Source organism: Dendrobates tinctorius, unplaced genomic scaffold, assembly GCF_039654945.1.
Source record: "Dendrobates tinctorius isolate UK_male_01 unplaced genomic scaffold, ASM3965494v1 ptg000011l, whole genome shotgun sequence".
NCBI classification, from domain to species: Eukaryota; Metazoa; Chordata; class Amphibia; order Anura; family Dendrobatidae; genus Dendrobates; species Dendrobates tinctorius.
This window is the reverse complement of record NW_027361679.1, coordinates 58,947,329-58,969,531: the sequence shown is the minus strand read 5'-3', so window position 1 is coordinate 58,969,531 and position 22,203 is coordinate 58,947,329. Positions and strand designations below refer to the sequence as shown.

The 22,203-nt window shown below is 43.5% G+C and overlaps 1 protein-coding gene across 5 annotated transcripts in view; it reads left to right on the top strand.

The window, feature by feature from the left end:
• Window positions 1-22,203, top strand: part of CENPC (centromere protein C) — a 274,172-nt gene that overhangs the window by 135,935 nt on the left and 116,034 nt on the right. For all 5 annotated transcript variants that reach the window (XM_073542563.1, XM_073542570.1, XM_073542556.1 and 2 more), the window contains 6 exons: window positions 8,842-8,969; window positions 10,245-10,323; window positions 11,597-11,698; window positions 19,925-20,186; window positions 20,262-20,595; window positions 21,848-22,058. In XM_073542563.1, the coding sequence (XP_073398664.1) occupies window positions 8,842-8,969; window positions 10,245-10,323; window positions 11,597-11,698; window positions 19,925-20,186; window positions 20,262-20,595; window positions 21,848-22,058 (1,116 nt within the window). The remainder of the gene's footprint in view (window positions 1-8,841; window positions 8,970-10,244; window positions 10,324-11,596; window positions 11,699-19,924; window positions 20,187-20,261; window positions 20,596-21,847; window positions 22,059-22,203) is intronic.

Genomic DNA, 22,203 nt, shown 5'->3' with positions numbered 1-22,203 from the left:
TTGGGCCGGACCTTTCACTCTCGTTGTCCAGGGAAGCCTGGTGGTCCTGTGGCCCCCATTGAGAGGGGTGTACTGTGATGGTCCAGTCCGGGGTTTGTTTTCTGATATCTTCTCTCTAGACTGGTCATGTGGAGGTGTCATGAAAACCAGCACACGGATATCACAATCGCAGGGGGGCTTATCTTGGTTATCCCACCGCTGCCACCAGTTTGTCACGTACCCACTTCTCAGCACATGACTTGGGGTTGTGCCTGCAAGGGTTAATTTATCTCCTCTCATTCAGTCCACCATTTGACTTCTGTTCTAGGCTGCAGTGGGAGCATAAATCACACCCCGACACAGACCACACACCCGGCTTCATACACGCTGCCACCACTCACCGAACACACGGGTGATGAATCCCGGAAATACTACTACTACTATGTGCTAATCACCAGGCGCACACACTTTCTAAGGATATGGATTCTTTAGAGCAACAAGGTTCAGACTTATTAAAGTTTTAAGCTTTAATTTAAAAGGTACAGTGGTTACAATAAAAGGATATAAAAATGGAAATAAAGTGACATACAAATATGCAAAACAGCGATAAAATAAAAGGGAGAAAACATTACAGAAATATTGAACTTTGCAGTCTGTTATTCTGTCCCAGAGGGAGGGGTGGAATATGAAATGGAGCACATCAGCTGTCCATGCTGCCCCCCAAATGTGAAAACTTTTTTTTGTGTAAGCCTAATTTATGGATGTGAATTGGGAATCCAATTTCTAGACAAGCCTCTCATGTTAATATTCTAATTGCTGGTTTGTTACTGGACCATGGCTATTTTACCAATGAATACATTATTTTTTTCTCTGAAACTCTTTGTGTAACTTTTCTCATAGACAGATTAGTGTTGTTCTCCAGTTTGCAGCTCTTCAAAAGGTGTGAAATATAACCACTGTGTGGTTCTCAGGAAAGTCCCCTGGTGAGATTGGAGACAGGAGACCGCCTTCTCAGGATAACATGAGGTCATGACCTGTGTGGAGAGCTGCAGCCTAAGACAAAAGTTAATTACTGCTAGTCATACATATACATATTTCACTACGGGGGGTTATTCCCCTCTGCCTCGTTTTGGAGCAGGCTGGGCTATTTCAGTCCTCTGCAGCCTGCTTGCCAGTGTCAGCTACAATTCATGCTTCCAGGCTAGAGCCTCTGACCCGTATACCCTAGTGATCCTTCTGCCTCTGACTTCCCGTATTTGTGTGTGACCCGTTCCCTATCCCTGACTTAGTGTGCTTCTGGTGGTTCTATTACAGTGTATGGCTCGGCCTGATCTCTGAACTCCGCCTCTTGTTTTCCGTCCCTGATACCTCGTTCCTTGACTGGCTTTGACTCGCTGGCTTGTACTCTGACTACGTCTTACGTTTTGGATACCACGTTCCCGTTAGGCTGACATCTGGGTTGTCTCTGACTACGTGCATTGCTGTGACCTTTTGATTCTGCTCCTGACAGTGTATGACTCGGCTTGTCTGACCACTTTTTCGTTACCTGTGATACCTGTGCTGCTGCTCAGTGTTGTTATGCTGTGTGTGCGCAACCTCTCTACCCTAACCAGCACCCCCTGGTGGAGGTTGCGCTATACTGCACTGCAGCAGCATTACAATTTGATCGCATATATTTAATTTAGGCTTTTATTTTCCTCAATTCACTGTACTAACGTTGACTATTTAGTGCAGATGAAGCACAAACAATTTGGATTACAAAAATGTTTAAACACTGGTTGTAATGTAACAAAATGGATAAAAAGCCAAGGGGAGTGAATAAATATTTTAGCAAGCCAGTGTACTGTGCTTGCTGCACTGTCAGAATCCTCTTAGTGTGCTATTTATTGCAGTACGATTACATCAGTAGCAAATATCTGTTTTTATGTTTGGCAACAATAACAAAGATAAAAAAGTGTTTGACAATTATAATTTTCCTATTTTTCTGCCTATAGAATTTTTTTTTTGTTTATTAGGTTTTGATTTTTTCTTTTTCTTATGTAATTTGTCCCTCTGGGACTTTAACCTCTTGTTACTCTGATCATTGCTATAATGCATTGGAACACACGTGTACTGCAATGCATTATACCGGTCAGTTTTAAACTGACATAGATCATGCCAGGAGCATAGTCTAAAAGGCACTAACAGGCCACTGTGGCTGGCAGACCCGGAAATTGTCATTTGAACTCTGGTTGCTGCTATGATATCCTTCTGCAGCCTGCTATGATATCCTTCTGCAGCCTGCGACTGCGTCACTGGGGTGGAAGAGCGAGTCCCCGTCCTCTGCCAGTCTTCTAAATGCTGTGACAGCCGAAGATCAACTTAAGTCGAGCTCCTGGCAGCACTTTGTTCGGACAGTGTCTTTTTTTTTTTTTTTTTTTCCCCCATGATCGTTATGATATACCGTAACTTTACGACATTTTGTGGGAACCCCTACCTGATCTACACATAGTTATGTCAAATGTTATGAAGGAATTAAAGGACATCAAAATGTTGTGGAAAAATGGCTCAAATACCATGATTTACTCAGTAATAAAAATGTCCCATACATTTATTAAGAAAATGGTCAAAAAGCATGGTAAATCTGGACTATGTGTTTATATGACGTAAACACCATATTTTGAAAAATGAGTACTTCCCAAATATAAATGTGCTTTCTCCTTCGTCTCATTGGGGGACACAGATACTGTGGGTGTATGCTTCTGCCGCTAGGAGGCTGACACTAAGTGAAAAAAAGAGGTTAGCTCCTCCTCCGCAGTATACACCCTCGCCCCTATTGCGGGCGGAAATCAGTTTTTGCTTAGTGTCCTATGGAGGCACACACAGTCTGGATCTCTCCAGACTATTTTTTTCTAGTTTACTATGAAGATGAGACAGGGGCGACGGATCCTATGGAAAGGGTCCGATCTCCCCAAACCATCAACGGGCAAGCACGCGTTGAGTATCGTCTCCGCGTATCCTTTCCCGCACCGAGGGACATCTCTGGGACTTTTCCCCAGACATCTATTTTTTTCTTTGTTTTTTACTTTATGAAGATAAGACAGGGGCAACGCATCCTATTGAAAGGATCCGATTTCCCCAAACCATCAACGGGCGACCACGTGCGAGTATCCCTCCACGTATCCTCTCCCGCGACGTGGGACATTATGCCAGACTTAGCCCTGTCCACCCCTAGGTATTGAAACCATGGGCTTGCACAGAGGCACAAGACTAGTCTGTGCGGCCCCCACTGCTCCACCAACGCTAGACGGCGGTGCTGCAAGGTGGCGGACGGTCCCTCTCCTCACCCCCTGAAGGGGTTAGATGGAGCTAGGGTGCCTGCACCGTCCTATTTTTTATCAAAGACCCCCTCACATACCTGCGCTCAGGCTGAAGAAGATCATCGGTGAGGAGAGGGTCGGGGAGGGCTCCTGCGAAGATTTCGGGCTGGAGCCCACAGCCGCAGCACGCCTCGCGGTGTCCACTAGCCATGCAAGAGAAGGGCTGGATCCGTCAGGACAGGAACACTGCGCCGGTCAGTAGCACCACTTTGAGGCCGCGGCTTCGGCCGGAAGTTCCGCCCTCGGGGCCGCGTGTCACTTCCGGCAGCCTGCCCCGCACTCGGCGGCGGTAAAAATCGAGGCCCCGGCTTCGGAGCACGGGCTAGGCCGCAAGGTGGGAGTACCGCCCCTAGAGCGATTTTACAGGCTGGTGCACGCCACAGATGTCGGCGCGCGATTTAAAGGAGGCATCCAGGACGGGGGGGCGCAGGACTGGGGTAAGTGCTGCCCGAGAGGCTACCTCCTCCCCATATCCCCAGCAGCGGACAGATACAGCATGTCCGAACAAAAGCAAAGACGCACATGTTCTTTTACGCGGCATGCATCTCTTGTCGGGCTGCGTTTCCGTGGGCGCAGAGCAGCATTTATGCGAAGCCTGCGAATCAAAACGCGCCCAGGATCCCTCCTCCGCGACCAATGTGTCAAATGCCCCGGAGTGGGCCCGATCACTGTCACAGTACATGGCGTCGCTTATGAGAGCAATAGAATCCCTTCAAGCCCCAGATAGGGGCAGGGACAGTGTCTCGCTGCCTTTAGAGGGAACCTCCACCTCACAGGAGCCTCTGGCCTGCAGGGGCCACCCTCACTCCAGGCAGACCCGGGGGAAACGAATCCACACGGTGTCGCCCAGTCCATCCGGTGCCTTTGGCATCCGTAAGATCTGCTTCTCGCTCCCCGTCACCAGTGGTTGATAGCGAGCAGACCTCAGATTGCGACTCAGACGAGCCCATGGACCTGGACACTCCAGGGTCATGTGAAACACTGGACAGCCTCATAGAAGCCATCAATCAGACCCTGGGGATTGAGGATGATACCGCAGCGGCTACGGGACGTAAAGTGGCATGTAAACGGGTGAAGCGGCTGCACAGAATTTTTTCCTCTCACCCTGAGTTTGAGGACATAGTGCAGTGGCACAGAGAACGTCCAAAATTGCATTTTTCTCAGGTTAAAAGGCACTCGAAACGTTATCCGTTTGCTCCGGACCTCCGTAAACAATGGATGGAATCCCCGATAGTGGATCCTCCGGTTTCACACCTGGCCACTAAGACCCTGTTATCTGTCCCTAGGGTTTCCTTGATTAAAGATCCCACGGACTGCCTTATTGAGAGCCTAGGTCGTTCAGTATATGAGGCGTCAGGGTCTGCACTCGCTCCCTCGTTTGCAGCAACTTGGGTAGCCAAGGCTATGATATCATAGAAACATTAAACAAGGTCGCGCAGGAGCAGGATCTACATGCAGAGATCTCGGAGGTCACATTTCAGATGGCGATAGCCGGAGATTATGGATTGAATGCGTCTTTGGAGGCAGCCAATTGTTCAGCACTTGCTGCCGCTAATGCAGTCTCTATCTGAAGAGCCCTGTGGTTGAGGACATGGCGGGCTGATTCTACTTCCAAGAAGTCCTTGACTTCCCTGCCTTATCAGTGCGGCCGCCAATTTTTGTATCAATTTATCTCCGACTCCACAGTAGGAAAGAGCGGGTTTCTCCCTCAACAGAAGGTTAAATCGTTTTTTCCGTCACCCGGTTCAGGCACGTCTTCGGGCCTTTCGCAGTGCCACCGGCCATTCTAGGCCGGACGTGACTGCATTGGTCAGGTGGTGGCCGCTAAGCAACCTGAGCCTGGTCCGGGACCCGAATAGGAGACCGGTCCGGGGTCATGCGTTAAAAGACTCCGGGTGGACTACGGGGCCCAATTCCACCACCTCATTGGGGAGAATGCGTGCTCAACAGGCCAGATCGAGGGGACCCAGATCCTAAGGATCATCGGCCAAATGACTCGAGGTCTTTACCAGACGACACCAGCAAAGTGGGCGGCCGCCTACTCTGTTTTCACCACGTCTGGGCCAACATCGCTCACGACGCATGGGTAAAAGAATTGGGTGTCCACCGGTTACAAAATAGAATTTTTCAGATACCCTCCAAGATGTTTTTTTCTTTCCCGGCTTCCCAGGGTGGATACCCTGGTAAGGGCTCTATTGGGAGCCATCAAGTCGCTCCTTCACAATGGAGTCATTGTTCCAGTGCCGGAACACAGAGGAGCTCAGGGATTTCATTCCAACCTTTTTGCGGTTCCCAAAAAGGATGGGTCTGTCAGGCCTGTTTTTTGGACCTGAAGCTTCTGAACAAATTCATCAGGATAAGACATTTCCGGATGGAGTCTCCGTTCAGTCATAGCGGTCATGGAGCAGTGAGAATACTTGGCCTCAATTGACAGCCAGGACGCATTTCTGCATATTCCCATTTTTTCCTCCTCCGCAGAGGCGGCTACGCTTCGCCATCAGCGTTCAGCATTTGCAGTTCGTAGCGCTACCCTTCGGGCTAGCCACGGCTCCTAGAGTGTTCACAAAGGTTATGGCAATTGTCAGGGCCACACTACATTCTCGAGGCATACTCATCTTGCCTTATCTGGATGACCTCTTGGTCAAGGGCCCGTCAATACGGGCATGTGAGGAAGGTGTCAACATCACGCTAGATACTCTTGCCGCTTAGATGGTTGGTCAATGCAGAGAAATCATCCCTTGTGCCAGCTCAGAGGATCTCCTTCCTAGAAATGATCTTCGACGCTTGCTGAAGGTTGATAATTCTCCCTCAGGAAAGGGCGCTAGTCTCTGGCAGGGAGTCCGGACACTACGCCAACCAGTCCCTCATACCATCCGATCTGCGATAAGGATCCTATGGAAAATGGTGGCAGCAATCGAAGCGATACCTTTCGTCCAGTTCCATCCTTCACCCCCTGCAGCACGCCTCGTGTCAGCCTGGGACAAGAATCCTTTCACGCTCGATCGGCGGTGCAAACTGTCCTCTCAAGTCAGGCAGTCGTTCGGATGGTGGATAACCAGTTCTTCTCTGGCCTAGGGGAAACCTTTCCCCCCATGTCATGGGCTGATAACGACAATCAATGTCAGTCTCCTCGGTTGGGGAGCGGTGTTTCGCCACCACACAACCCAGAAACGGTGGTCGCCACAGGAGGCACGCCTCCCGATCAACTTATTGGGGATACGAGCAATTCGGCTGGCTCTGCAGAAGTTTCATCACTTTCTAGCAGGCCGCCCCATCCGGATTCCATCGGACATCGCCAGGGCGGTGGTTTACATAATTTGTCAAGGGGGGAACCCGCAGCAGAACAACCATGCGCGAGGTGGAGCACATTCTTCAATGGGCCGAAGCAAACCACTCGGTGATTTCAGCTGTCCACATCCCGGGCGTGGAAAATTGGGCGGCAGACTTCCTCAGCCGGCAGGGTCTTGCATCCGGAGAGTGGTCTCTACATCCCGAAGTTCTTCAACAGATTTGTCAACTGTGGGGAGCTCCGGATGCGGACCTGATAGGTTTCCAGAGTGAATGCCAAGGTGCCCACATATGTCGCTCGGGCCAGGGACCCGCAGGCATTCGCGGTGGACGCGTTGGTTCTACCATGGAACCAGTATCGCCTCCCATATCTATTTTCCACACTGCCACTACTCTCGAGAGTCAGCAAAGGGATCAAGACGGAAGGGGGGCCGGCGATTCTGCTGGCCCCAGACTGGCCCCGTCGAGCGTGGTACGCAGATCTAAGGCAGCTGCTCGCCGATGTTCCTGGGCGCCTGCTAGAGCGCCCAGATCTACCGTCTCAAGGGCTAATTTGCCACCCGAACTCATGGACCCTGTGTTTGATGGCAGGGCCGTTGAATCTTGGATTCTAACCCAGGCAGGGTTCGGGAGCAAGGTGGTCGCTACAACGATTAGAGCCCGGAGGCCTGCTTCAGCATGAATTTACCACCACACCTGGAAGGTGTTCTTTGCTTGATGTCGAGGCCGCGGTGTTTCTCCGCTAAGATTCTCGATCTCCAACATCTTGGTTTTTCTCCAGTCGGGCTCAGAGAGCCCGGATGCTCAGTCAGTAGAGCATTAGACTCGGGCTTTGCCCCAGGTTTCCGCAGGAGACAAATGTTGGCCTTATCCGTCCTGTTCCAGTGCAGGGTTGCTACCAATTTGCAGGTGAAAACTTTTCATCCGGGGAGTGTCCCACTTGATACCTCCCTATATGGCGCCGATGGACGCCTGGGTTCCTAACATGGTCCTAAGTGTTCTGCAGGAAGCTCCATTGGAACCGCTTCAGGATATCGCTTTGAGGTACCTTTCCTGGAAAGTTGTTCCCCTAGTGGCCATCACTTCCATCAGGCGGGTTTCAGAGCTGGCGGCTCTATCCTGCCAAGCTCCGTTCCTCACTTTCCATAGGTATAAGATGGTCCTCAGACCAGCCCCTCTTTTTCTGCCGAAGGTCGTGTCCTCTTTGTCACATCAATGAAGATGTTGCTTTGCCTTCATTTTGTCCAGCACCGATGCACCGTGTGGAAGAAGGCTCTTCACACGTTAGACCTGGTAAGAGCCCTGCGGAGGTACATGTCACGGACGGCACCCTTTCCTCAGACGGACACGCTGTTCGTGCTCCCTGAAGAACGCAGGAAGGGACTTGCTGCCGCAAAGTCAACCATAGCCAGATGGATTCGTTTGACTATTCAGGAGTCCTACTGCATTAGAGGCACACTGATTCCGGCAGGGATCACAGCGCACTCTACCCGGTCGGTGGGCGCCTCTTGGGCGCTTCGGCACCAGGCTTCGAGAGAACAGGTTTGCAAGGCAGCAACCTGGTCCAGCCTGCACACATTTGCCAAACATAATATCCATACTCAGGCCTCGGCGGATGCAAGCCTGGGTAGAAGGAGTCTCCAAGCAACGGTGGCGCACCTTTAAACAGGAGGTGCATGTAGCTTGGATCGGTGAGTCAATCTCCCACCCAGGGACTGCTTTAGGATGTCCCACAGTATCTGTGTCCCCCAATGAGACGAAGGAGAAGCATGGATTTTTGTGAGTACTCACCGTAAAAATCCTTTTTTCCGAGACGCTCATTGGGGGACACAGCACCCACCCTATTAGCCAGTTGGCTCTTGTTTAAATGAATGTGTTTACTTATTTGATATAAGGGTGGTGTTTTCCTTTGGACATGTTGTACCTGTATTAAGGCTGATTTTTTGTCCTCCTACTGCTTTGGCACCAAACTGATTTCCGCCCGCAATAGGGGCGAGGGTGTATACTGCGGAGGAGGAGCTAACCTCTTTTTTTCACTTAGTGTCAGCCTCCTAGCGGCAGAAGCATACACCCACAGTATCTGTGTCCCCACAGTATCTGTGTCCCCCAATGAGCGTCTCGGAGAAAAGGATTTTACGGTGAGTACTCACAAAAATCCATGCTTTATGCAGATTTTTTTTTTTTTTTTAACTGTACAATTCTTTCTCAAACACAGACCCGAAACTACATTTGTGATGGAGGAAGAACGAGGCTTCAGTTTGAGTGGAAGGGTTTCTCCTTTTAAGAAGAAAACTGTTTTGTCATCGTCTACACCTGTGGAAGCTAAACGGACTCGAACTCCTAGTAAGACAATGAAATAGCAGCAAAACTATTGATCTAAGGGTTTTTCAGAACTTTAACATAAAAAGTAAAGGTTCAGATGGTTTGAAAATGATTTTTTTTTTACCCTTTAAATTATTTTAAACTGAAGATTTGGTTTTTGCTTAAAGCGGAGTACTCTTACCGGTCATCTTGGGAAAAGAGCCTATGTTTTGAGGTTGCGGATTTTAAAGTGGAATATTCTTAGGCTCCTTTCCCAAGATGAGCAGTATGTCTTGATGTTTTCTGCACCTATTGCGTTGGTGGTTGCTTTTTTTTCAGTGCTTGTTTTTTTTTTTTTTTTTTTTTTTTTTTTTTTTAAATTGCCGTAAGTTTTTATCATGTTTTTGACTTCTTGGTTTGTCATGTTTTAAACTAACCTGCTATGTTTTTGACACATGGGTATTCGTCTTAGGCAAAACTTTATGGATCCAGTAATGTGTGAATTACACTTGTTTTTTATGCATTTCAGCAGCTGAAACTGGCTAAAAAAAATTCATGCTCTTTTTTTTTTACTTGTGGATTTTCTGCATCTAGTGCAAGTCCATGTGAAAAATCTGCACATAAAACTCAGCAGACCTGTATCACAAATTGACTTGTTGCATATTTGAAACACATGAAACACTCAAAAAGTGTCCCAGTATTAAATGCATGGCCCTTCTGGATATCCATTGGCCCCTGCACAGTTTAAAGGGGCCGCCCTCCCTCACCCAGAAATGCCCCGGAAGAAGCTCAGGGTGAAACGCGCATCTGGGTGATGGGGAACGGCACATCTACCCACCATCACTCTTCACACTGTCTCTCTGGAGTTCAGGTATTAAAAACATTCACTATGTTTTACTATGTACATGCACTATACTGCTTGAGTGTATAGTGTGCAATTGAATTAGGGATGTTATTAGCACCCAATTACTTGATTTATAGGCTCAGTTGTTGCTATATTTAAAACGAGGTTTACGCGGAGTAAAAAACAAAGAATAAAACAGTGGGCATGAGATTTCTATAAATCTTATCCGCTTTAGTGAAATTGTAAATGCTTGTTTTTGACACAAAAATACACAATGTCAAAAAGTCAAATCCTGGGCACATAGCCATAAAGTAATTACACCTTCTATTTGCTTTTAGAGTGCAATTTTTTTTGTGGTTTTGTTGAAAAAGGTTTGCATCTTAAATGAAGATCTTCTTCTTTTACTTTTATTTCTTTAATTATTTTCATGTACAAATCCTAAAGAAAGCATGTTGCTTCATTTTCTTTTATAGTTTTTCAAGAAAAAACAAACTTGATTAAATCTCCCAGTATTCTGCAGATGTCTGAAAATAAGAAGTCGACAGCTGATAGGTTAGTATTTCCTGGTATTAGGGTTTATGTAAAATGGTTGGTTTTCCCAGTACATGTGAAAAGGATTCCTTAACCCTTTCTCGACCTTCGCCGTACTAGTACTGCTCTGTGGGAGGTGCGTTTGTACCGAGAGCAGCAGCAGTATGGCGCTGTCATCACGAACAAAATAGTTAATAAATAACATTTCCCACATGTTTACTTTACGTCACCACAATTTTGCAATCAAATTTGTTTTTGCTAGGAAGTTATAAGGGTTAAAAGTTGACCAGCGATTTCTCATTTTCACCACAAAATTTACAAAACAATTTTTTTCAGGGACCACATCAAATTTGAAGTCACTTTGAGGGCTCTATGTGATAGAAAATCCCCAAAAGTGACACCATTCTAAAAACTGCACCCCTCAAGGTGCTCAAAACCACATTCAAGAAGTTTATTAACCCTTCAGGTGCTTCACTGGAATTTTTGGAATGTTTAAAAAAAAATAAAAAAAATGAACATTTAACTTTTTTCACAAAAAATGTACTTCAGATCCAATTTGTTTTATTTTACGAAGGGTAACAGTAGAAATTGGACCCCAAAAGTTGTCATACAATTTGTCCTGAGTACGCTGATACCCCATATATGCAGGTAAACCACTGTTTGGGTTCATGGCAGAGCTCGGAAGGGAAGGAGCGCCCTTTGACTTTTCAATACAAAATTGGCTGGAATTGAGATTGGATGCCATGTTGCGCTTGGAGAGACCCTGATGTGCCTAAACCCTTAAGTGACACCATTTTGGAAAGTAGACCCCCTAAGGAACTTATCTAGAAGTTTTATAACGGAGAGCCGTAAAAATAAAAAAATCATTTTTTTTCACAACAATGATCTTTTTGCCCCCATTTTTTTCCCCAAGGGTAACAGGAGAAAATGAACCCCAATACTGCCAATACTGAACGTAGAAACATACCGTGTCTCCAAAACTGGCCACCTAAATATCTTTCTTTTTGTAGAAAAGAAGTAAAATATAAAGAAATTTTGTATCATTGTTATTGACCAGCAGAATAACGTTACTGTATCAAACTGATTATGGAACTTTTTGTTTTAAAAAATAGTACCGTATGTATAAAAATGTTTCAGAATTCTTTTCTATTGTAAAGAAAAAATGCTTTGTCCTAATGGCTCAAAATGGGTATGTCCTTAAGAGGTTAAATGACTGGTTAAAACCATAATGCATACAACATCCATGGCAATGGCATATTCTTTTACAACTTTTTTTTTTATTTAAATTTTTTAGTACCGAGAACCCTGAAAGAATGTCAAAAGACCCGAATTCAAGAAGGATAAGTTTTTTAGATGCTTTCTTAAAGTCTTCAGCATTTGGATATGTAGGCAATAGGTATGACTTTAAAAAGGCAAACTGCTTTTTCTATTACAACAGAAGGCACAGGATCACTTGGTAGTTTTTTGACCACAACCATGGCCAGTTGTGGAGTATCAAGGAGCCTGTTGTCTGCATTTATTTTCTATCTAGTATTGTGTTATTGCCTCTTGATTTTCTCAAATGTTTTTCTGTCTCTAAAGTTTTAGCTACATCTTAAAGGAAACCTCTCAAATGTTTACCCCTTCCACCCAAACCATTATGACATTGTTGCCCTTTAAGAGAGAAGCCAGGAGTGTTGCTTCTACAGCAAGAAATTGTGTTGTGAAGTTGTCTGGTACTTCGTTGAGGTGTGACAATGCACATATAGATAGCTACTTGGCTTCCATTGCACTCCTCCTCTTGAACTAGCAACACTTTTCCTTGGTTGATTGACAAGTCTTTTGCTCTGGTACACTAGTCACTGATCTATCAATTAGTCAGGAGAGAGCGCTGTTATTCAGGGAATACAGTGGAGGTTGAGGACCTGTAAGTGCATCGTCATTCCCCAGTGCACTTAAAGAATCAATTTCAAAACAAATCTCTTCCTGCTGAAGCAGCACTTTGGGGTCACACCGGGATTCTCTGGTTTACCTTTGTAAGGATTTTCTGTCATTAACGTTTTGGGGAATTTAAAGTTTGACGGGTTCTTTTTTAAAGAGTCTTATGTTCATAGGGAAGAGTCATATGAAATATGTCTGATTCTCAGGCAGAATGTTAAAAATCGGAAGGCGCTCTGATAAGATGGTATTTGTGAGAACAGATTCAGTATGTTTATATCATTACTACTACTGGAGCTTGCTTTGAATTTCCTTACAGAGCCTTAAAGGGGTTGGTCACTTATTTATAAGTACCTTTCATGTGAACGAAATGCCTTTTGTAAGTGCTTCACTAAATGCCTTGTTCTGCCAAATCCTGCTATAACCTGAACTGCTCTCCTCATCATGTGATCTCTGGCTGATAATCTTCTGTCTTCACATCAGAATCTCCCTAAATTCTGAGCTTTAGAAACTGATGGATGGGCGTGGCTTGCAGTGTGAGTGAGCGGGGCTCAATTCAGCAGAGCTCATGCTGCTCCTGTTGTGCATGCTGATATATATACAGTGGGTACGGAAAGTATTCAGACCCTTTCCTCAGACACTCATTTTTAAGTCACATGCTGTCCATTTCCTTGAGATGGTTCTACTCCTTCATTGGAGTCCAGTGTGTGTAATTAAACTGATAGGACTTGATTTGTAAAGGCACACCTGTCTATATAAGACCTCACAGTGCATGTCAGACTAAATGAGAATCATGAGGTCAAAGGAACTGGCCAAGGAGCTCAAACAGAATTGTGGCAAGGCACACATTTGGCCAAGGTTACAAAAGAATTTCTGCAGTACTCAAGGTTCCTAAGAGCACATTGACCTCCATAATCCTTAAATGGAAGAAGTTTGGGACCACCAGAAGTCTTCCTAGACCTTGGCCATCCAGCTAAACTGAGCAATCGTGGGAGAAGAGCCTTGGTGAGAGAGGTAAAGAATAACCTCAAGATCACTGTGGCTGAGCTCCACAGATGCAGTAGGGAGATGAGGGAAAGTTCCACAAAGTCAACTATCACTGCAGCCCTCCACCAGTTGGGCCTTTACGGCAAAGTGGCCCAATGAAAGCCTCTCCTCAGTGTCAGACATGTGAAAACCTGCATAGTTTGATAAACACATGAAAGACTCCCAGACTATGAGAAATAAGATTCTCTGGTCTGATGAGACAAAGGGAGAACTTTTTGGTGATAATTCTAAGCGGTATGTGTGGAGAAAACCAGGCCCTGCTTATCACCTGCTCAATACAATCCCAAAAGTGAAACATGGTGGTGTCAACATCATGCTATGAGGGTGTTTTTCAGCTGCAGGTACAGAACGACTGGTTGCAATTGAAGGAAACATGAATGCGGCCGAGTACAGAGAAATCCTGGCCGAAACTTGGCTGAAGGTTCACCTTCCAGCAAGACAATGACACTAAGCACACAGCTAAAATAGCAAAGGAGTGGCTTCAGAACAACTCTGTGACCATTCTTGAATGGCCCAGCTAGAGCCCTGACCTAAACCCAACTGAGTATCTCTTGAGAGACCTAAAAATGGCTGTCCACCAACGTTCACATCCAACCTGACGGAACCAGAGAGGATCTGCAAGGAAGAATAGCAGAGGATCCTCAAATCTAGGTGTGAAAAACTTACTGCATCACTCCCAAGAAGACTCATGGCTGTACTGGCTCAAAAGGGTGCTTCTACTCAATACTGAGCAAAGGGTCTGAATACTTATGACCATGTGATATTTATTTTTCTTTTTTAATATATTAGCAAAAATTTCTACATTTTGCTTTTTTTTTTCAGTCAAGATGTGGTGCAGAGTGTACCAAAAAGGGAATCTATCATCTCATTTTGGCAGTCTATGTAAATGATTTCGGTCCGTTCTGATTGGCCGTGTTTTAGGCATGGCAGAGGTTTCAGTGGTATTACTGGGGTATGCTCACTGCTAGCTTGCAGCTCAGCATAAGGGATGATGGGAGATCTGACAGCAGAGCTGGTGCCAGGGCACAGGAGGTGAGGCAGAAAGACATAAAAGTGAATCTTGGCAGAAACGGTGTATGGGGATCCTTAGGGTTATTATTATAAGTGAGACTTTGTACTTCATAGTAGTGGTAAATTTAAGATTTGCATTTATGAAAAAGTCAATTTCCAAACTTAAAATTTCTGTGTCCTTATGTATGTCATACGACACAAAAAGAGGTTACACTTCCTATGTCTAGTTTACATGGTTTTATGAACTATTGGCAGTTTCACTGATTCACTACAGAGCCAGCTGTCAGTCAGTGCTGAGGTGAGTCTGGTGCCGCCACACTTCGTTTTGTGAGCGGTGACTGTATTGCTGTCACATCAGATGATGCTATTAACCTGCAGATATAGTAGTGATCTGCAGGTTAGTTGCTTTAGGCTAGGTGCACATGATTTGTTGGTTCTCTCATCCGAATAATCTTTCGATGAGAAAATCTGAGCTCAATTTGAGGAGAAGATGGAGAATGAAATTCCTCCATCTCCCCCATTTTGTCATGGCGCATCTGATTTTTTTTTTTTCCATTTATTAATTGACTTTCAACCCAAATATTTGATATACTGCGTTTCTTTTTTCTGTGACACGGAAGTGCAAAAGAAAATATCTGACATGAGTGTGGCCCCATAGAATAACATTGGTCCGAGTGCAATCAGATGTTTTTTCGTACCATCAAAGTTATAGGGCCACTCTACAGAATCAAAGGCCTTACAAGTATCAAGGGACACAACATAACCTGAGTTATGGCTATATTCGTGGCAGAATAGGAGGCGTGTATCTTAGGCCTAACGAGACATGAAACCGGTCTGATCTGGGTGTATCAGATAATCAGATACAAGATCACTTCCCTTAGTTTTATGTTTAGTATTTTGGCAAAAAATTTTAATATCTGAGTTAATCAAATGGTACTTCCCTCATTAAGGCTGGAAGACAACCCAAATCCTTCATAAAGTTAAGTTTTCAGAAGTATTGGAGACTGTTCCTCTATATAGAGTTTATATAAATCATTTGACAGGCCATCTATGCAAAGGCATCCTACCTGTTGGAAGGGACTTCATAACGTCCAGTATCTCATTTCCAGCATTAGGGGAGTCAAACAATTTCGACTGCTTCTCTGAAGGAGCAGTTCCTCTAAAAAAGTGGCTGCTTCACTAGAGGTAGTGTCACATCTGGCACTCTCTAAATCAAATCATTTTTATTGAAAAGCTCCAAATACAGAATTTCCAATTTTTAAATATCATGTATAACATAATAATTCCATAGTATAAAACATAGACAAAGTATCTTTACTTAAATTCCCTAACCCACCCTGAACCCAAATCGCAACATTCCAGAGGACAATTTTCAGACCCGTTCAACAAATTTTATACTCCTTTATTCTAGAAGTGGGTGTTAGGAGGAAAAAAGAGGACTAACCTTTTACGGGATCGCATCATAAATATTCTATCTTTTAATTAGAATATTTGTGGGCAGCACTGGAGTATCCAATCAAGGTCTTCATATCTTTTAAGATTTGTGAATAAAGTTAAGTTTGATGGACTCTGCTTTCCACCCAGATTGGAAACCAATGAAATGCAAGTAGTTTGTGCACATCTGAAGCTATATAAATTGGCTTGAGGGAAGGTTCACAATAGCATATTAAAAATAGTTCAGAGTTTCATCCAGAAAAGTGGGACAATTTTTTTTAAATTTTTTTCTCAATTGTCATCTGTGTGCATTCTGTATGCATTCTGTTTTCTTTTTTTTTAAAGCAGAAACTATTAAAGGTAATATTTCAGCAGGTTTTTGGCTACCTCATCTAAGATCATCCTGATGTAGGCAAAGAAACCCTGATTCCAGTGATGTATCCCTTATTTTACTGGGTGCAGCTGTCTTCACATAGTGTTCTTGGATTAACAATACATCACGGCATGGTGGCTCAGTGGATAGCACTGCAGTCTTGCAGCACTCTAGTCCTGGGTTCAAATCCCACCAAAGACAACATCTGCAAGGATTTTGTATGTTCTCCCCGTGTGTGCGTGGGTTTCCTCCGGGTACTCCGGTTTTCTCCCACAATCCAAAGATATACTGATAGGGAATTTAGATTGTGAGCCCCATTGGGGACAGTGATGATAATGTGTGCAAAAAACTGTAAAGCGCTGCAGAATATGTTAGCGCTATATAAAAATAAAGATTATCAGACCTGAGCAAGCTGCCCTCGCCCACACCAGGACTCTGTATATACAGTTAGCTCTATATATATTTGGACAGAGACAACATTTTTCTAATTTTGGTTCTAGACATTACCACAATGAATTTTAAACAAAACAATTCAGATGCAGTTGAAGTTCTGACTTTAAGCTTTCATTTGAGGGTATCCACATTAAAATTGGTGAAGGGTTTAGGAGTTTCAGCTCCTTAACATGTGCCTCCCTGTTTTTAAAGGGACCAAAAGTAATTGGACAGATTAAATAATTGTAAATAAAATGTTCATTTCTAGTACTTGGTTGAAAATCCTTTGTTGGCAATGACTGCCTGAAGTCTTGAACTCATGGACATCACCAGACGCTGTGTTTCCTCCTTTTTGATGCTCTGCCAGGCCTTCACTGTGGTGGTTTTCAGTTGCTGTTTGTTTGTGGGCCTTTCTGTCTGAAGTTTAGTCTTTAACAAGTGAAATGCATGCTCAAGTGGGTTAAGATCAGGTGACTGACTTGGCCATTCAAGAATATTCCACTTGTTTGCTTTAATAAACTCATGGGTTGCTTTGACTTTATGTTTTGGGTCATTGTCCATCTGTAGTATGAAAAGACGCCCAATCAGTTTTCCTGCATTTGGCTGGATCTGAGCACACAGTATGGCTCTGAATACCTCAGAATTCATTCGGCTGCTTCTGTCCTGTGTCACATCATCAATATACATTAGTGACGCAGTACCACTGTCAGCCATGCATGCCCAAGCCATCACACTGCCTCTGTCGTGTTTTACAGATGATGTGGTATGCTTTGGATCATGAGCTGTACGACGCCTTTGCCATACTTTTCTCTTTCCATCATTCTGGTAGAGGTTGATCTTGGTTTCATCTGTCCAAAGAATCTTCTTCCAGAACTGTGCTGGCTTTTTTAGGTGTTTTTTAGCAAAGTCCAGTATAACCTTTTGATTCTTGATGCTTATGAGTGGCTTGCACTGTGCAGTGAACCCTCTGTATTTACTTTCATGCAGTCTTCTCTTTATGGTAGATTTGGATATTGATACGCCTACCTCCTGGAGAGTGTTGTTCACTTGGTTGGCTGTTGTGAAGGGGTTTCTCCTCACTATGGAGATTATTCTGCGATCATCCACCACTGTTGTCTTCCGTGGGCACCCAGGTCTTTTTGCATTGATGAGTTCACCAGTGCTTTCTTTCTCAGGATGTCCCAAACTGTAGATTTTGCCACTCCTAATGTTGTAGCAATTTCTCGGATGGGTTTTTTCTGTTTTTGCAGCTAAAGGATGGTTTGTTTCACCTGCATGGAGAGCTCCTTTGACCGCATGTTTCCTTCACCGCAAAACCTTCCAAATGCAAGCACCACACCTCAAATCAACTCCAGGCCTTTTATCTGCTTAATTGAGAATGACAGAATGAAGGGATTGCTCACAACTGTCCATGAAATAGCCTTGGAGTCAATTGTCCAATTACTCTTGGTCCCTTTAAAAACAGGGTGGAACATGTTAAGGAGCTGAAACTCCTTCATCCAATTTTAATGTGGATACCCTCAAATGAAAGCTGAGAGTCTGAACTTCAACTGCATCGGAATTGTTTTGTTTAAAATTCATTGTGGTAATGTCTAGAACCAAAATTAGAAAAATGTTGTCTCTGTCCAAATGTATATGGACCTAACTGTACATAGTCTATAGACAGATGCTTATCAAAGGAGGGGAAGGAGGTGGACTTGCAGGCAGATGCACAAAACCAAAAGGTGATAAAACCTTCAGTGTTACTAAACCCACAGCTTGACATATGACACATTTTTGAATTCTGTTTTTTAACCCTTACCTCATGCTGTCCTCACATTACATGGCAAAAACCTGCTGACAGATTGCCTTTAATGATTTACGAGACCGTTTACAGTTTACTACAGTACAGAATTGAAATGCACCTGTAAAAAAGATATTATACTGTCTTTGTATGGTGTCAATTTGTTTTTGTTTTTCTTCCATCCTCCACATGCAGATATGGTTAGTGAAAAAAATCGCTCATCTGCACTGCTCCACTGAATAACGTTGGTTTGAGTGCCTCCCCCCACAGACCGCTCTCACAAGTAGTAGGGCCTGTTCACTCGACTTTAATTTTGGTCAAATACTTTATTGATCATTGATCACAATAGAAGAGACCCTCTGAATTTAATACTCCCGGGATAATGAAAGAGGGAGATAATAAATGAGCTAGAAAGGCAAAAACCCTCTTGGTTTTTATCCCCCATTTCAAACATGGCTGCTGCTTTAGGTAGCAATAATTTCCTAGCCCTTTCCTTATTAAAGAAACAATTCTCTGATTACACCTATTCAAGTTAATAGGATCAGTGATATGCGACTGCTTAGCAGATTCCATTTGTTTATTCAGATTAAGTTCTTGCCTTGTTAAATCTCTTCTATGCAGCAATCTCATTAATAAAGTTGCCCATATTAGTTTTATATACCACTATCCTAGTAGATAATCTGAATGACTAGTATTAAAGGTCCAAAAATCCAAATGAGCAGAATTAATTTTCTCTACCCCTAATGATGACTGTAACCAAGAAAGGTGTCGTCTGCATACCTTCACACCTGGGCCTACACCAACGTTACGGATCAGTACGGCAGCGGAGTAGTCAGAAATAGCTTGAGGGATATTTCTGATATCCGATGCCAGGGCCAAATCTGAGTTTTGTGGGAGGCACAGTATGAAAGAACTTTACACTGGAAGACTCTATTTCAAATATCTAAGCAATTTTATGCAGTACACCAATTTGCTAATGCAGAAGTACTTTCATCAAATTAGATAGTTTCTACCTGCAATATGGATAGAATGTTTGCATTCCTCTGTACTGAACCTGTGAGGTGCCTCATGCTGCCCAATCCGCGGGGAGCATGAATCGGGTTCTGGCTGCACGATTGCAGCAAGGTATTTTATTATTTATAATTTAATGTTTTGCTGTTTCAGTGAAAATATACTTTGAAGATCCAGACAGTCTCTAGTCTAGCTTTATCCCCGGCCGGCTCTTCGCAGATCCACTGCAGGTGATTGATCCTCGTATATACATGGAGAGCGTTCTGTCGGTAACGTAAAACAGTGCTAGGAAGAGGATCTTCAAAATATACTTTCTCTGAATTGCCAGAGCGTTTGAGGAAAAATATACCTGACTGCAGTCATGCAGCCAGGGTCCGATAGTGGTGCCAGCGGATGATTTTCCTGCCTGGTTCCCTTTTAATCTGTTTAGCATCTTTTGCTCTGTAACACACTGCTCGTTGATTGCAAGCATTTTCTTGATGCCCAGTGATTGTTAAAAACTATTTAGAATGTCGCTTGCCACATATCGACCTTGTGATTACCAGTAATTGTGTAGAATTTTAAGTTGTGTTACCAATTCTGCATGATAAAGTTTCTTTCATATTTTCAACCAGATCACCTGTTGTCTCTGAACCCCCTCCTATTTCATTAAATGCCATTACTGATGAAGAGTTTAATTTAGAAGGAATGTCAAGCAAAAATAAATCCTTCCATCTTACATTGCCTGTAAAGGCAAAACCTACACAAAATGGTTATGTTAATAAGGGAGAGAAAACTACCCTGCCAATGACGACAAACTCTAAATCGGAGGGGAAAAAATTCAGTGAAAGAAAGGAAACAATGTCTTCAAAAAGAGCCATTACGGAATCTGTGCAGGTACATACATTAAAGCCTGTGCATGCCGAGATGAGTAATGCTCCTGTGCTCATACAAAAATATTTTGTATCTCAGGAAGTTGCTCCTTCAAGAACTGGAGAAGGGGTTGAACCAGATCCTGAAACTAAATATGTGGAAACTCCGCAGCTCCTTAAACAGATTGAAAAGCCAATGGCATCATCTCAAGGTGCTCATTTGCCACACATTGTTGAAGAGGAGGAAGATGGTTATCAAGATGATGTGTTGCTAGTTGAAAACCCAGATGGCAATGATTCCCAAAATGCGGAGAAAACTAGGAGCCCAATATTAAAAAAGCAAACTAGGCATAGTCTCAGGCGAATGGGGAATAAGAGAATTGTATCCGTTATTGAGGATTTAGACACAAATTTTCATCTTAGAAGTAGAAAAGGTAAGATGTATGTGTGTTGTGTCTGTTTGTAAATGTTTCCTGTTTTGTAACCTTAGAATTTGTTAGAGATTCTATTCTAAATAATAATAAATTATTTTTTGGTGCAAAATCTTGTCATTTTGGAGGGGTAATAACATGTCTGTAATCTCAATATAATACGTAAGTGAAATTTTAACCCCTTTCTGCCATCGGATAGAATAGTACGTCCAATGGCAGCACCCCTGCTTTGATGTGGGCTCCGGCGGTGAGCCCGCGTCAAAGCAGGGGCATGTCAGCCGCTGTTTTTGTCACATCCTGGAATGAACCAATCTCTAAAATGGGGGGATGAAAAACACAGCAAAAATGCATTTCACCATTCAAAAAGTAGTATAAAGCATGATCAAAAAGGTCATATGTATGTAGTATGAAAAAGAACATCAAATAGTCTTACAAAAAACAAGCCCGCACATGACTCATCATAATGGCACGCAGAATATGTTGATTAAAAAAGTTTTGTAAAACTGCTTAGTATGTTCAAGTAAAATACATAAACTATAAATCTGATACCTCTGTAGTCGTACTAACCAGAAGATTACCTATGGTGAATGGGTTAAAAGAAAAAATAGAATGAACAAAAACTAAAGCAATTATTGAACTGCTGTTGATTTTCTTCCTCCCAAAAATCACAAAAAGACTAAATTCACATTTCTTCTGTGCTTTAAGCACTTCAGGGTTTACATCTAAATGTTAGAGAAACAGGATCCAGGTGCTATTTTTTCCCTTGGGTAAGTATTGGAAATTAAAGTCATGATCTCCTGGTCTAATCTGCATGAGTTGGTGTATGGCAGGGGCAGTGCAGTTGAGTTTAGCTGTGTCACATTGCAAGCTCTTGCATCAATCAGCTATCTTCCTTTTTTAGCACTGTCACATCTGCTGTTCTGACCACACTACATACTACTAGAGTTGAGCGAATTTGTTCACGTCCCTGCTTAATCGGCAGGCTATAGCGCTTACCGAATAAGCTACAGCGGGAACTCTGATACATGACAGTCACGACACATGTATGGAGAACCTATGTGTTGGGCTCTCCATACTTTTGCTGCAACTGTCACACAGCCGCGACACTGTACTTGTGTAGGTGTCTTGATATTTTGTCCTTCTGAAAAAAGTTTTGCTTCTTACAGTGTTGAGTTGGAGACTGCTTTTATGACAACATGTACTGTATATCTTTAATGCGAATAATAATCTTAATCCGTTTTGGTATATGTTTTAGGAAAAAATAAAGTAAAATCTACCATTCCTGCCAAAAAGATTAAAAAGTCCAAATTGTCAGGAAAAAAATTGGACCACCAAGTGAAGGAGAAAAAAACAGAAAAGAATGTTGTGATAAAGAAACATCTGTACAGTCAGTCTCAAAATGGAAGATTGAAAATTGATAATTGTGATAAACAAACAGCAGAGACAGAGGAGGATCTTCTGCCGAGGTAAGAGCTAAATATGGCTGTTATTCCGCTATCATTACATTGTATTATAAGGCTCTGTTTACATGTGTGAACGTGGCATGTCAAAAACGGAAATAAAAAAAATTCCAGTGTAACCTTCATTTAAAATTGGATGGACATTTTCTAA